The 13,878-nt window shown below is 52.0% G+C and overlaps 1 protein-coding gene across 2 annotated transcripts in view; it reads left to right on the forward strand.

The window, feature by feature from the left end:
- Positions 1 to 13,878, forward strand: part of WLS (Wnt ligand secretion mediator) — a 36,223-nt gene that overhangs the window by 10,654 nt on the left and 11,691 nt on the right. For both annotated transcript variants that reach the window (XM_068689925.1, XM_068689926.1), the window contains exon 2: positions 8,037 to 8,309. In XM_068689925.1, the coding sequence (XP_068546026.1) occupies positions 8,037 to 8,309 (273 nt within the window). The remainder of the gene's footprint in view (positions 1 to 8,036; positions 8,310 to 13,878) is intronic.

The following is a 13,878-nucleotide window of genomic DNA, read 5'->3' on the forward strand; positions in this document are numbered from 1 at the left end:
TGCGCCGCGGGCACCGGTGCCAAGAGCGGCCCCTGCGCGGGCACATTCCTCCGGTGCTGCGGCCTTGGCAGCGGCTCTGGGAGCTGAGGAAAAAGCAGACGTGAAAGGTCACGGCTGTGCAGCTTGTGTCCGCCTGGTCCTTCTCGTTAAGAGCTGGAACTGCAGCTAAATGGGCAAATGTACCTCAAATTGGCGGTTCTGAGGCAGAGACATGCGCTCGGGGCTTTGAGGAGCAGGCAGTAGGGGCTGTAAATCCTGTGAGGTTTTTTTTTTTTTACTTCATGCTTCTCGCAGTTGCCTCACCCCCGAGCTGCAGCTAATTCAGTGAGTTGCCTCAGGGAGCTGCAGGCCTCCAGCTGATGCGAAGCGCGAAGGGCTCTTGCTCCGCTCCTCCTCTCGGTGTCACCACGCCGGCTGAATAGGCCCGGGTAGGGATTTAGCAGGAAGTCTTTTCTGCAGCACATAAAGCTGCCGGCCTTTGAAGTCTAGGCGGCTGTCTTCCACGCCTGCTCGGAGGCCCTTTGAAGGAGGGTGTGTGTCTGCACCCCAGCGCCAGCCCCTTTCTGTGAGGAGCTGAGGGGGCCGCAGGGACCTCGCTGTGTCCCAGCACCCTGAGGCACTGCTGGGTGACACTGGGTCTCTGTGGCTGTTTTGGGGCCGTTTCCACAGGGTTTACATCTTGCCCAGGCATAGCAAGAAATGTGTTTGGTCCTGGCTGAAAACTGACAGAGGATGGCTTGGGGGGAGACCCAAGGGCCTTCGTGGCAATTAGTACGTCAGTTCTACCGTACTTTTCTCGGTTGCTGCTGCTCTCTGAGAACTGACCCGCTGAAGAAGTCTCCAGCTTGCCTTGCGCTGAGAGGCTCTGCTCCTTTCCACGGCCTCTTGCTGCAGGAGGATGCAGCAGTGGCATCCAAGAAGAAACCTCAGGCAGAGAGCTGTTGCGGTCGTGCCGCATGGCGTTAACGAGCACAGGCAGTCCCAGCGGCCGCAGTAGGGCCGTTCTGCTGGCTCTAGTGCTCGTCCAGGGACCTCTGGGATCCAGCAGCTTGGGGCAGAAATCTCACAGCCAGGCTTCCTTCGTCTGCTTGGGCAGGTTTGTTTCTGTGGCCTGAAACAAAGCAGAGCGAGAAGCTCGTAGTGCTGGCAAACCTACTGGTGAAGACAGCTAGCCACGCTGGGCTGTGGTGCTGTGACCGTGGATAGAAGCAGTGCCCCTCTTGCAAAAACCCATTCCCTCTTTACTGGGAATGAGACTACTTCTCCAGTTGTAAGCCCTGTTTGTGCTTTGTTTGAAAGAAGTGTAGTTACAGCTTCAGCAACAGCAGAATAAAAGGTGATGAACACCACGGGATGCCTTCTCTGCTGCTAGCCCCAAAGCTCAGGGGGTGAGGCACCAGGAGCTGGCACCTCTGGGTGCCCATGGCTCTGTTTCTGACTTGCCATGTGGCTGTGGGCCTCGTGGTAAAGCTCTGCCGCGCCCTGTGCTGTGTCTGATGAGGCCCCAGCGGGGCTGGAGCCCCGCTATCTTTGTAGAAAATCACTCGCAGGGTTTTGATAAATCCTGGGGCTTGAAAGGACTTTGATCTTAAAGTCTGGAGTCCAATAATACAAAAAAGAAAGACATTTCACGAGGGGAATGGGCTTCTACTAGGTAGGGTTTGTTTGTTTTGAAAATAAATTAGATTATTTTAAGAGGACGGCAATTCTGTATGTAAAAGCTGCTGTTGGTCTTCAGAAGAAAGACATGTAGGCTTGTAAAACAGTAACTGGCAATTAAAAAATAGGAATTTAAAGTTTGCATTAGCGATCACTGTCACTAACGTTAAACTGGTAGCAGCAAGGTTGGCAAAGAGAAAAAGAAGGAAAGAAGACTTTTATGCTGCAGTAAACATACATAAGTGTATATAACATGATTCAGGTTCTCACCGCTCCAGCTGGAAAACCTCAGTCCGGGGGATGATAAATTAGCTTGTTTATTCCTACCCTGCTGTTGGTTAGTGTAATGAAGCAGAAGTCCATTGTGTGTGCTCATTGGGTAGTGATGGCTCTGCGCAGAAGGGGGTAATTGAGTAGAAAAGCAGAATGCTCCTGGTGCATGGGAGAAGTTAACACCACATGAGGTCAGTAGGATTCAAGCTTTAATCAATGTGGACACAATGCAATTGAGATTTTGTAAAGGGCTTGTTTATAGTGCGAGAGCAAGGGTCAGTAGTTAATTTGAAATGCTGTAGGTGCTCGAGAGGAGAAGGTACAAAATATATATCATAGAGGTGAGTGCACGTGGGGGAGAGGAGTGGATGTTGCTCTTGCGAGTGGGCTGAACGCCGTGTTTGCATGAATGAGGAGGAGGAATTTGAGAGTTTATTGCAGGAACTTTTAAAAGATCTACTTAATTTACTGAAACTAGTAATTTGAGTGATGGTGACTCAAAAAAATAGGCATATGTAATATTGTAAAGTTCACAAAGCCTCGAGCTCGTTTATCTCATAGTAAATCTGTTTAAATTTTTTCTACTTATAGAGCTAAGTCCAAATACAGGTTTTTTTCCTCTCTGAGGACTGGTTCCTGAGGTAAGCCCACTTACAGTCAGTATCTTATTTTCTGCTTTTCATCCCAGAAGCGTGCAGGGCAGGTGGCTGCTCGCACACAGGGTGGTGGAGGATTGCTGCGGGGACGGGGCTGGCCGGAGCCCAGCAGAAGAATCCCATCGCTGTGCTGGAGAGGTTACGTGGTGTGACTGTCCTAACCCCTCTCAAAGTTTGAGCTGGGGCTTTGAGAACTAAACAAAAAACGAGTTCTGCAGCACATCAGTGCTGTTTGTTGACATCAGCTGTGATGTCCCTGATCCCAAGAGCAGACAAATGGGTCGTTTGTGTTCCCCCATCGTGCCCGAGGCGTGCCCTGGCTGGGTGTCATTCCTCTGCTCTGAGCTCTGACAAGGAGCCTGCGGGCTGCAGGACTGCCGGAGGTGTGGTGCTGCTTCAGGCTTTTTCCAGCCTTCGCTTGGGCCACGAATGGAGCTGGAGTTGGGAGAGTTTTCTGTTTCATTTGCCCATCCCGCATGCCAGCACCAGCCAGCCTGAGAGAGACAGGGTCAAATTTGGCTTGTGGAACAAAGGTGTGAAAGGGTGTTGATGGAAAAAGTGGCATCCATTTGGAGAAAGGGCTTCATTTTCTTCTGTCTCTCGTAAAGACCTCGTGGCTTTAACGTTTCCTCTCGGAAATCTGAAGGAGAAATGTCACGTTCCCACGCTCGACAGCTCCGTAAGGGCTCCTTGCCACCAAAAGCCCCCCTCTGCTGCCGTGTGCTCTCAGCATCCTCACCCCACCGCCCACAAACCCGGGGCCCTGCAGCTCTCTGAGCACAGCTGGGCGCCAGCTGCTGATGTTCCCTGCTGGGATGTCTGTAGGGTGAGAGCCAGGGCCGAGCACCGAGCTGCCACCCCTGCAGCTGCTCCCCACCATCCCCAAATACCTGCGTTGTACGCCTGGCTGCTCACCGCCGGTCCCAGTGCCGTGCCAGGCTTGGGCACAGTGGCAGTGCCTTGCTGGTCTGAGCACTTTGCTTACAGAAACACCATAAAAGCTGCTTTGAGGAGTAAATGTGGCTATTTGATAGAGGGTGAGGACTGGGGACGTGAAGAGGAGAAAGCAAGGAACGTAGCAACTGGAAATCTGAAGTGGAAGGTGCACTCGTGACTGGTGTCACTGGTGTGACTGGAGGCTGGGCTGGAGACCTCCTGGGCTCTCTCCCACCTGGGACAACACAGAATGGCTCGGGTTGGAAGGGATGTAAATTTTCCTTGGGACTAAATGGTTTTTGTTCCTCAGCATCAAGCAGGATGCCTCTCATTGAAGGGATTCATCTTTAAGGTGCCGGCCAAGGAAGCACGGTTCTGTAACACACAGCGTTGGGTATTGTTTAAAAATGTACGCTAACAGAATTGAAGATTTTGTTGTTAACTAATCGTGCTTGTGTTGGCCGGGGAGCGGACGTTTGCTTGCCTTTTTAAGCAGCCGAGCCGGGAGGGTTAAGTCTGAAGTTCAGACTTTTGCCAAAAAAAATCCCAAACTCGCTCTGTTTGTCTCATTTAATTGGCCGCAGCGCTCCGCTCATCTCAAACTGAATTAAAACTTTCCGTTCTAAGATTTCCGACAGCCGGATCTGGGAGGGTGGTGGTGACCGAGATCCACCCCTGGGGCTCAGGAGCACAGGGCACCTGTGCAGGACACGCCGGGGGCCCACGGGTCCCTGTCCCTTCAGGGACATTGCTGCTGCCCCATTCCCGGGGTGTTTGGGACGGGGTGCCCCGTTCCTTCAGCCAGCACTGCGGTACTTCTCCCAGGAACACGGGGGTGGAAGCAGTGCTGGCGAGCCCGGAGGTGCCCCAGCTGTGCAATGAGTCCTTCTCGCTGTTTGCCTCAGCTCTCACGCTGTTTAGTCTATGGGAAGTGAAAGAATTTTGATTCCAGTTGAGATGGAGGAGGAAAACCCTCGGTGTCTGGCAATCAGCATGGTGAGCAGTGCTGAGAAAACAAATCCTCAAGTCCTTTTCTGAATCAGCTCCTAGGATCTTGGACTTCTTTGACCGCTGCTGTCCGTGGATACAAAGCATGCTGAGAGGTTTCCTGCAGCTCCACTTCTTTGGATTTGTTCTGTAACCTCGATGCCTTTTACCTTTCGGTCAAATCGCAGCTCCTGATTCACGTGAGGCTGAGTAGTTCTGGATCATTCAGAGCTGAAAGCAATCCCACTTCGGATTTCCACCTGCCCCCTCCAGTCCAGCATTACTTATCTCTGTTCCTTAGCTCGTTCCTTTAACTGCTGCCCTTTCCTTTGGGCACAGCTTGAGAAATTTCATATGCTCGAGCCCACGTATGCATGGTACGTAATAGAAAAGAGAGAAAAGCCTCGCTGGAAATTATGAACACTTCTTCAGTCACGAAGCAGCGGTGTGGATGGCTCATCAGACGCCCTCCCGGGACGTAGCAGGGGCTGGCCCCGGCTTTGGGTGCTCGGTGGTGCCCTTGGGGTGCCCGTGGTGAGCGAGGGGTCTGGGTGGGCTGCAGCAGGAGGAGGGGAAGGGGCTGCCTGCTGCCCTGCCAGCAGCACGGGCAGGCTGTCCCAGCTGGCTGCGGCAGCCTTTAGGACAAAGGTGTTGGTAACATGCGTGCAAACAAGCTTCAAAGCCGGGAAATGCTATTCGCTGCCCAAACCAGCATGAAAAGCAGAGAGCTACAAAAGGCAGGCTGCTCCGAGCTGCTGGCTGCGTTTTCATGTACGTGCTCGCCCGGGTGTTTGGGGAGGTTTGGGTGAGGATGCCTCTGCCGGGCTGAGGAGGGTTTGGTGGGGACAGTCCCGGCTGCGCCCCGCGGGCATGTGCGTGCTGGCTCCATGGAGATCCGTGCCTCTGCCCTGAAAGCCTCTGCAGCCAGTAATTGTGTCTGTGAGCTCGTCCCCCGAAGCTTTTTCTCTTGAGCATTGGGAAGGCATCCACGGGCAGCACGGCTCCTCCGAGCTGTGCCAAAAAGCCCCGTCCTCGCCTGCTCCTGCAGCACACCCCAGCGCTCCCTGCTGTGTTACTGCTCCTCCGAGCGAGCAGGTTGGGGACAGGGGCTGAGGCTCCTCCACTCCATTATGCAAAAGCTGCTATTTAATTATTTACAGGCAGATACATATCACCGAACGCGTAAAACTGAACCCTCTAGCAGCCCACAGCCAGAATGGTTGAAAGCAGCCTGCTTGGCACCAGCGTGTAGCTGAAATCCCTTGATGCTAGCTTTGTTTTGCATAGCACTTTGTAATGCTGTTAGTTGACTTGGCTGCAGCTTCACAAAGCATTTTTTTTCCACTTGGTTCAACACTCGCTCGAATTTAATGGGAACGGGGCCAAACAAGTAATGCAAGCCAAGTGCCGACGTTTGTTTGGTGTGCAGTTCCTGACAAGGAATATATATAGCGATTGTCTCCTGCTCCTCCGAGCTGTAGCTTTGGCAGAGGGGCTGTGGGTGTCAGCACGCCAAGGCTTTAAAATCATAATCAGTCAGCGATGAAAACGTGTATTTATGGCTGTAACGAGCTGCATCAAAGCAGGAACCGTGAGCCTTCCCTGCAGGAGGAACAACGGCCCCTAATTCAGGGATGCCTACTCCTACATCACACAAAGATCTTTCGGAGGTTCAAAAGCTCTGAGAGCGCCCAGCCTGCACGCCTGCCTTATTTCTCACCAATATTCCTAACGGGCACGTGGGGCTGCAGTTTTAGCCGCTGGCACCAGGCTCTGCATCGAGAAGCGACGTAAGAACGTGGCAGCGTGAGTGGCATGTTTAATGTGCCCGTGGTACATCGCGGGAGCATCCTGAAACTGGTTTTTTTTTTTTTTTTGAATGCTCGATATTTTTTTCTGCTTCTTTCTGGCAAATCAAGGGTTAGCTCTTTTTTTTGGAGCTGCCGTAACCTACCAGCTCTCGGTGGCTCCCAAGGGACCACAGGGCCTTCAAAATGCTCCGAAAGGCAGCAGTGCTGCGGATCCGTGATGCGCCTGGGCTGGGGGTTATTCTGTTATCCTACATGCTCCCTCTTTCAGTTCACAGGATAGGAACGTCTCAGTGCTTCTCATCTGCATTAGAGCATTTTAACATTATTAAATTTGTCCTAAACTTTTTAATTGCGCACTGTTTTCATTTAAAAAAAAAAAAGGTGGGGGGTTGTTTTCCTTAATAACTGTCATTCCACAAGAAAGTGGCGTTACATAACTTTAATTTTTCCAAATTCCTGTGAAAACAGAAGTAAATAAAACTTTAATAGCTCATAAAGAAAGAGTTAACCTTTTCCTTCTGCTTTCCCAAACCTGTGAAGCTGGAAGAAATTAATTAAAGCACATCCAGCGGTACTTGCAGATTGCACTTCAGAAATCAGACAGTTCTGGTTTAATCACGGCAAACTATACCTGGTGTTTCAAAAGTCCTGAGCTGGCTGTTGTGCAGAACAGTGCCCTTTTTGTGACAGAAAGGGAGCAGGTCCAAAAGGGACAGGAGAATTGTCACCCGGCTTCTTTCTGCCCCTCGGCTCCCCGACCCGTGGGCACCCCCAGGTCACACCGGCTCTGTTGGAGCTCCCAGTCCTCGATGTGTGCAGGTAGCATTAAAATATTCATGTCCCTAATGATGGCAGAAATGAGGCAGAGCTGCTTTCACCAGAGGGCTTTGCAGGGCAGAACTGTGAGATAAATACTTCTGAGTTTAAAAGCTTCTTCTTTCTCTTAGAGAGATTTGCATGTTGCATCCCCAGTTGTGCTTCAGTGTTTCTGACTGTTCCCTCATGGATGTAAAGCCAGAGCAGGACAATCCCCAATAGTTTTAATGAGCTGACCTGTGATGTTTTACATCCCTGCTAGAATGCCAACGGGTGTCTCGTGCCCGTGCATTCAGCTCGGTTCTCTGATCACGCCTTGACTCGGTAAAGAAAAACGCAGCATTGTTCAGTTTGGTGGTGCTGGGAGCTGTTTGCTTCCTTGGCGTTCTCCAGAAGACACATTATCCTCAGACTGCCACCCCTCCAGGAAGAGCTTTGATTCAGCGGGGAGCAAAGCCTTCCTGCTGGGGAGTTGTTTGGCTACGTGTGGTTCAGATCACTGCAGTCTGGGGTGAGGTTTCGGATGGGTTCGTGTCTGGGTTTGTGATATGGCGATGGGCTTTGAGTGAGCCAGCTGGAAGGGTGCGTGCCCAGAGAGAGGTGCCAGTAACTTCCAGTCTGCTGCTGGTGTAACTGAGGAGTCAGAGCCTGAGCCGGCGGGTTCCTGCTGCTTCAGCTAATTCTCATTTGATCCCACTACAAAGTCAGTAATACAGCTGTAGACGTAATAAACTTAATTACTTAACTATGGGATCACGGAGCTGTGAAGGAGCATCATTTGATGCATTTGTTTTGAATTGCCTTCAAATAGCTGAATGGGGAGCTGAGTACTTTGGTGGGGAACCCACTACGTGCAACATCTAAAGACTCTAAAAACGTGGTTCTCTTTCCTTTACAGCTCCCAGCCCCACGACAGCTGTCCCTTACATGTCAGTGAAGTGCATTGATGTAAGGAAAAACCACCACAAAACCAAGTGGCTGATGCCCTGGGGACCCAACCACTGTGAGAAGCTCAAAGACTTCGACGAAGCAGTGAGCAGGCAGATCGAGGCCAACGACATCGTGTTTGCCGTGCACATCCCTCTCCCCAGCAAGGAGATGAGCCCCTGGTTCCAGTTCATGCTTTTCATCATGCAGCTGGACATCGCCTTCAAGATGGACAACGACCTGAGTAAGTGGCTCTGCCCTTTATTACGTGCTGGCTGTGGGCTGTTCTTTTTCCCAGTGTCTGTTTTCATCCACCTGCTTTTATCCAGCACCACATGCTACCTGGTGACGTGCCCGCACGCAGCGAGGCGATGCAGCAACCTGCCCCAAGGCTGGGGGTGAGGAACGAGGCATTGCAACGTGGGCGTCTCCAGGGAAAGCTGCTTGCGCTGCGTTAGCGGGTGGCTAAGCAAATGGTGAACAGGTTCCGTGCTAAAGTACGCGGAATATCAGGACCTGCACTGGCCTAAATCCAGCAGGTTGCTTTCACAGCATGCGCTCCTGGGTTTCGGAAAGTTTTCCAAAGTTTCTCAAGGTGCTGAGCACGCAGCAATGGTTTGCAGTAGGTAATACCATTGAACTCTTAAAAGCTGAAAGGGACTCATCCCACTTCTGATAACCAACATCCCGCTCCTTGCACAGGCTCTGCACACGTGCAGCTGCTTGGTGAGTTGAATCCTGCATCCTCCGTGGGGTAAGTTTGCCTCTGGCTGGAGGAGTTTGGCCTCCGAGGAGGTGCTGGAGGCACTGCGGTGACCTGCTGGAGGCGGTGGCAGTGGGGACACCCCTGCAGAGGCTGCTCGCCTGCTGCTGTGCCACCTCGCTGGACTCTAGTTCCCCTGCCTCAGTCTGCGTGCAGGTGGTGAAAAGCAGTCTCAGGACATAATTTTAAATGTTTTTTTGTATCTCTGCCCCAAAACTCCTTTGTACAGATACTTCAACTGGTTTGTTGTTTCCCAGTGCTGTAGATTTTAAGCCGTGGTGTCTTGCTCCATGTTCACCAAGCACTTTTTGTACGGTTAGTTTCTAAACTGTGAGGTGAAGTAGTCAGTAAATGAAGTCATCCATCCACACGCTTACATGAGGCTTTGCCATAATTATAATTTTAATTTCTTCTGCAATTTGAGTTTGCTCACTGGCAAACTGCAGTAGCTGCCCTGCCTTCCATCACATGCTGAGGTACGGGCAGATGGAAAACACTTCTTGGCCTTGAAAGGACAGAGTTCAAATTAAATGCCAGAACTGCACAGCTACAGGAACCGTGGAAGAAGCTGTCTTACTGGGATTCAACCTCGGTACCTGAAGAAGATGAAATACGCAAAAACCCCTACAAAAGCCTGCGAGATGAAGTCAGGAGCAGCACGGGCAGGCTGCTCTGCCCCTCGCTGAAAGAACAACTGTAGGCGTGTTTGCACATTGTGAAGTGTTTTGGAAAATCCCTCTCTCTAACAGCCATAACCTAACAACAAATAAACAATTTACTTCTCAAACTGGTCCAACCCGGGGCTTTGGCAGCTCTCTGCCTGCTGCCGTCTGCCTCTTCACGGGCCTGGCTCGAGTGCCCGCGGGGAGCAAAGCGTCTGCGGCTCCTTCACCGCCCTGCCTGGTCAAAGGGGCCTGCTCCTCCCCGGCTGTGTGCTGTGTCGTCATCGAGGGAAGCTAAAAACGAGGTCTTCTGAAGCTTGCGTGCATGTTCTTAACCCTGTAATTATCTAACATATGGAGAGCGGCTCTGTAACTTCACCAAGGCCTCGGCTCCTTGGCTCCACCAGGCCGCTGCGCCTGGAGAGGCTCTTGGGGTGCCAAACTGCAACTCAAATTTTCTTGGAGATGAAAAAAAAAACACAGAAAACTCATCTTTTGCCACCCTCTGGTGATGAGCTGGACCAGCTCTGCAGTCCGGGGTGGCTGCTGGTGTTCCTGGTTTGTAAGAAGTGCTGGGAGCCGTGGCATGCAATGCTTTGTTTTCAGTGAGCGTTTGGCACATCGTCAGGGTTTTCTTTCATTGACTGAGGAAAGCTTAAAAACGCTGTTTTCCTACACTTTATGCCAAGCTGAAGTCAGATGTAAATTAAGTGTGAAATCTAAGCAACCAGTGAGTAACGCACTTCTTGCTTGCTAAATTGTGTCGTAATAAATTAAAAAAAAAAGGTAGCAAGAAAGTTGTTAACCTAAAATAATTACGTATGCGTGTCTGTATCTTGCTGCTACCTCTGCGTTAGTTTTACGAGCTTCGTTTATCAGATAATTGGAATAATCTCCCAAAGCAGGTGAGGTCACCTTATTTCTTCTCTCAAAGCAGTGTTGGGAAGGTGCCTGCCCATAGGGGACATCTGTGTGCTCTGTGCACCCCGGGAGCAGCTGGGGGAACCCAGGCTCCATCACCCACTGGGAAGGGATTTCCCTGCAGTGGGGTGCACTGGGGGGCACCCAAAACACCCTGCTGGGATCCTGCCCTTCAGAGGAGCTGCCCTGCTGCATTCAACTGCTTGGGACCTAGCTCAGCTGTTAAACAGCTGAATTTTGTTTCCCTCATGTTTATCCCTCATGCAGAGCTGCCAGCAACTCGGACTTGATCTCGCCTCCAAGTTGTCTTTGTCCTTTCCCAACGCGCTGTGCATTCAGTCATTGAAAAGCAGACCCTCTCCAGAAGAGGGGGAGGAGGCACAAAGAGAAACTGGACATGCTGCCCGCACCTCCATCACGAAAGCTGTGGCGGGGGGGTTCCGTGCTGCCCCCACAGGCAGAGGGGTTAGGGTTAGGGTTAGGGTGAGCACGGAGCTGCGGGAGGGACAGGGTGTGGGGTGCCAGCAGCTGGGGCTCAGCCACCAGCTCACATACAGGCTGCTTGTGGAAGTCGGAGTGTTTCTCTCTTACCCTGCAATTAGATCTCATTCCCATCACTGGAACCAGCAGGCGTTTCCAGGGGAGGGATGGGGGGACTGGAGGGTCCCCCGGGTCCCCTGTGCCTTCCCAGCACCACAGTTCCCTGCCAGCACTCCTCCTGGCCGTGCCGAGCTGCAGCTCCTGCACCTCCATCCCTCGCTGAGCAGGGCCCTGCCGCAGGCACGCAGGCACCGCAGAGCTGCTGCCCTGCCCCGCTGTCACCTCGGGGAAAAATAAACATGAAATGGTTTAATAGCGGTTTGGCATCGCTGAGCCGAGCCGTCCCTCAGGAGTACCGGGTACGGGGTATCAGATAATGCTGCCTTTATTTATCGGAGGGTGTAGCAGCACGGAGGGGCCTCTGTGAGTTTTCTCGTTAAAAAAACATGCTTTCCTCCCTTTTTCTAGCTAGTGAACTTAAAATATTAATACATGAGGGACTTCTTGCTGCTTTGCTGTTGGGAAGAAATGGCGTACAGCTGCGTGCTCCTGGTCGGAGTCATGAAATTTGTGTCTCTTTGGAGGTTTTTGTAAGTTCAGAGAGCCAACGAAGCACAGAGGCATATTGTAAGTAATTCTAACACCTCTGTTTGCTAGCACACGCTTCTTCCCAGATAGCCGTATTAGCATGCAGCTGGCACGGAGCCATCCCCAAAACAACTTCTCTATTTTTAGACTATTGTTGTGTGAGTGAAGATCCCCTGTGCGAATAACACGCTGTAAAGTGAATCATGGAAAAGATCTTGGGCACTGAATAGTCAGCAGCAAAATACTAGGGGAAAAAAGGGGTGGGGAGGGTGGAGGGGTTGAGAGCACGAGGGGCACCGAGCAGCCCTGGAGCCCTTCCTGCAGCTTCTGTAGCCCTGTGCCTGGGGCATCACTGAGAAATCTGGGCTGGGAGCGCCACCGAGATCATCTCTTACTGTGCTTGGTCATCCGTGGGACATGCAGCTAGCTAAACAAACTTGTCTTTTTTAATTATTTTTTTTTATTAAGATAAACCTGTGACACCAGCGAGATTGTCACTGTGTACCGGAGCTGCTGGTATCAGGGGTAGTTGCACAGCCCTTATCTCCGAGGTCTGCCAGGTTTGCTGAGGCATTGCTCTGCTGCAGGACAGCTCCATCTCTCGGTGCTGGGTCAGACAGATTGCTATCTCTGGGTTTGTACCTTTTGTCGTCAGGAAATTCTGGAGAATCTTGTTCAGCGTGCACGGAGGAACTGAGTAATGACTTTCCCTCCAGTAGCATCTGAACAGCTGGGTGCAGGTAGATGCCAGCTTCTCCTCTTCCTTCCTCCCTTGTATTTTCCGTCTTCATCTGTGGCTCAGCCTTGAATAATTGCAGCACTCTGCTCTCTGTCCCTGCTCTTCTGAACTCAGCCTGCATTTGCTGCTTCTTTATAGAAAGGAAATTAGGAAGCCGTTTGCTTATCTCTTGGCTTCAGCTGGTGCCATCGACCTGAGACCCATTAGGATTTGGCTGCTCTAACGCTTCCTGGTCCCCAGACACCCGCGTTCCCCCGCAGGGCTGTGTCCCCCCTGCCACCAGCTGGCCACAGGCTGCTTCATCGGGGTCCCAGCACTGGGGACAAGGAGCCTGAGCTGCCAGAAGAGTGCTCGGAGGGCACCGAGGTGTCCCACAGGGAGGGCACCCCCTCAGCAAGGAGAAAACCATCTTTGTGCAGCTCGTGCGGGTGCTGCGTGACTTCCCCCCGCTGCTGATTTTTATCTCTGGCAGCGCGCCGTTCCCAGGGCACGGCTGAGTGTCTGGGGAAAAATAAAAAAAAAATAAAAAAAAAGAAGAAAGCAGAAGTAAAAACCAACTTGATTGTCAGTCTCCTGCCTCCTGCGCCTTCCTCCCATGCACTGTTTTGACAGTAAACAGCACGGCTCCGAAACACCTCTCCTTTATCTCAAAGGTGTCAGCTGCTGCCTGTCTGCGGGCAGGAGGAGGCACGGGGCGCAGTGCTGGGAGAGGGCAGGCACCCCCACCTGGTCCGTACAGCCCTCGGTTTTAGTATTAATTAGCACCAAACCTTCTTTAGATTCATCTCTTGCCAAACAGCGTGTCGCTGTCCTTGATTGTCCCCTCTCCGAAGATTTACGTATCCGGAGTCGATGGCCCTGCAGGGCCTGATGGCTCTGCCCTAATGGGAGAGGTTCCCCCGATGCGGAGCGGGATGGAAATTCGGAGGGGGGTTGTAACGCGTTGCTTTGAAGAGGCAGGCTGGTGTGTATTTTCTGCCGTCTGGTTTTCATCCTCAATGGCAGCGGCAGCGTTTGGATTACCGAGATGAAATAATGAAAGCTGTTTTCCTTGGATTTACTCCCAAGCATTCCAGTTGGTTTTATGGCTTCTGAAATGAAGTTTGTCGTCCTTTTTAATTGGGCCAAGTTTAACCTTATGTTCCCATTTAGCTGGTTTTGCTGGTCTCCTAAAGAGCGGATCTGAGCCTGTTTGGTGGAAACCCAGCGACCTGCGGGGAGGAACCCGCTATCGACCTGCCGGCACGGATCACGGGTGCGCACAAAAACGCTCGGACAAATCCCGTTCAGTCCACATGAAGGCAGAACAGAGCCACCTCCAAACGCTGTATAAATAGCAGGTCTGAACCACAGATGCCATCCACGCCCCTTCCCATCCGTTCGGATGAGTGTGCCACCGCATATCCCCCACGCAAATAAGGCCGAAGGAGATGGCCGAGACGTGGGACACGCGGCGCCCCAAAGGTTCCCGCTCGCTCGCAGACACCAAGCAGCCCCCTTCAGAGCTACGAGGACCAGATTGTTTTTGGCGTGGCGCAGCTCTCCGTGCCGAACTTCAAAGCTCACCGAGCGCCGACGTTTTTCCTCGCAGCCCTTTCCC

The sequence above is a fragment of the Anas acuta genome, chromosome 8, assembly GCF_963932015.1.
Source record: "Anas acuta chromosome 8, bAnaAcu1.1, whole genome shotgun sequence".
Classification (NCBI taxonomy): Eukaryota; Metazoa; Chordata; class Aves; order Anseriformes; family Anatidae; genus Anas; species Anas acuta.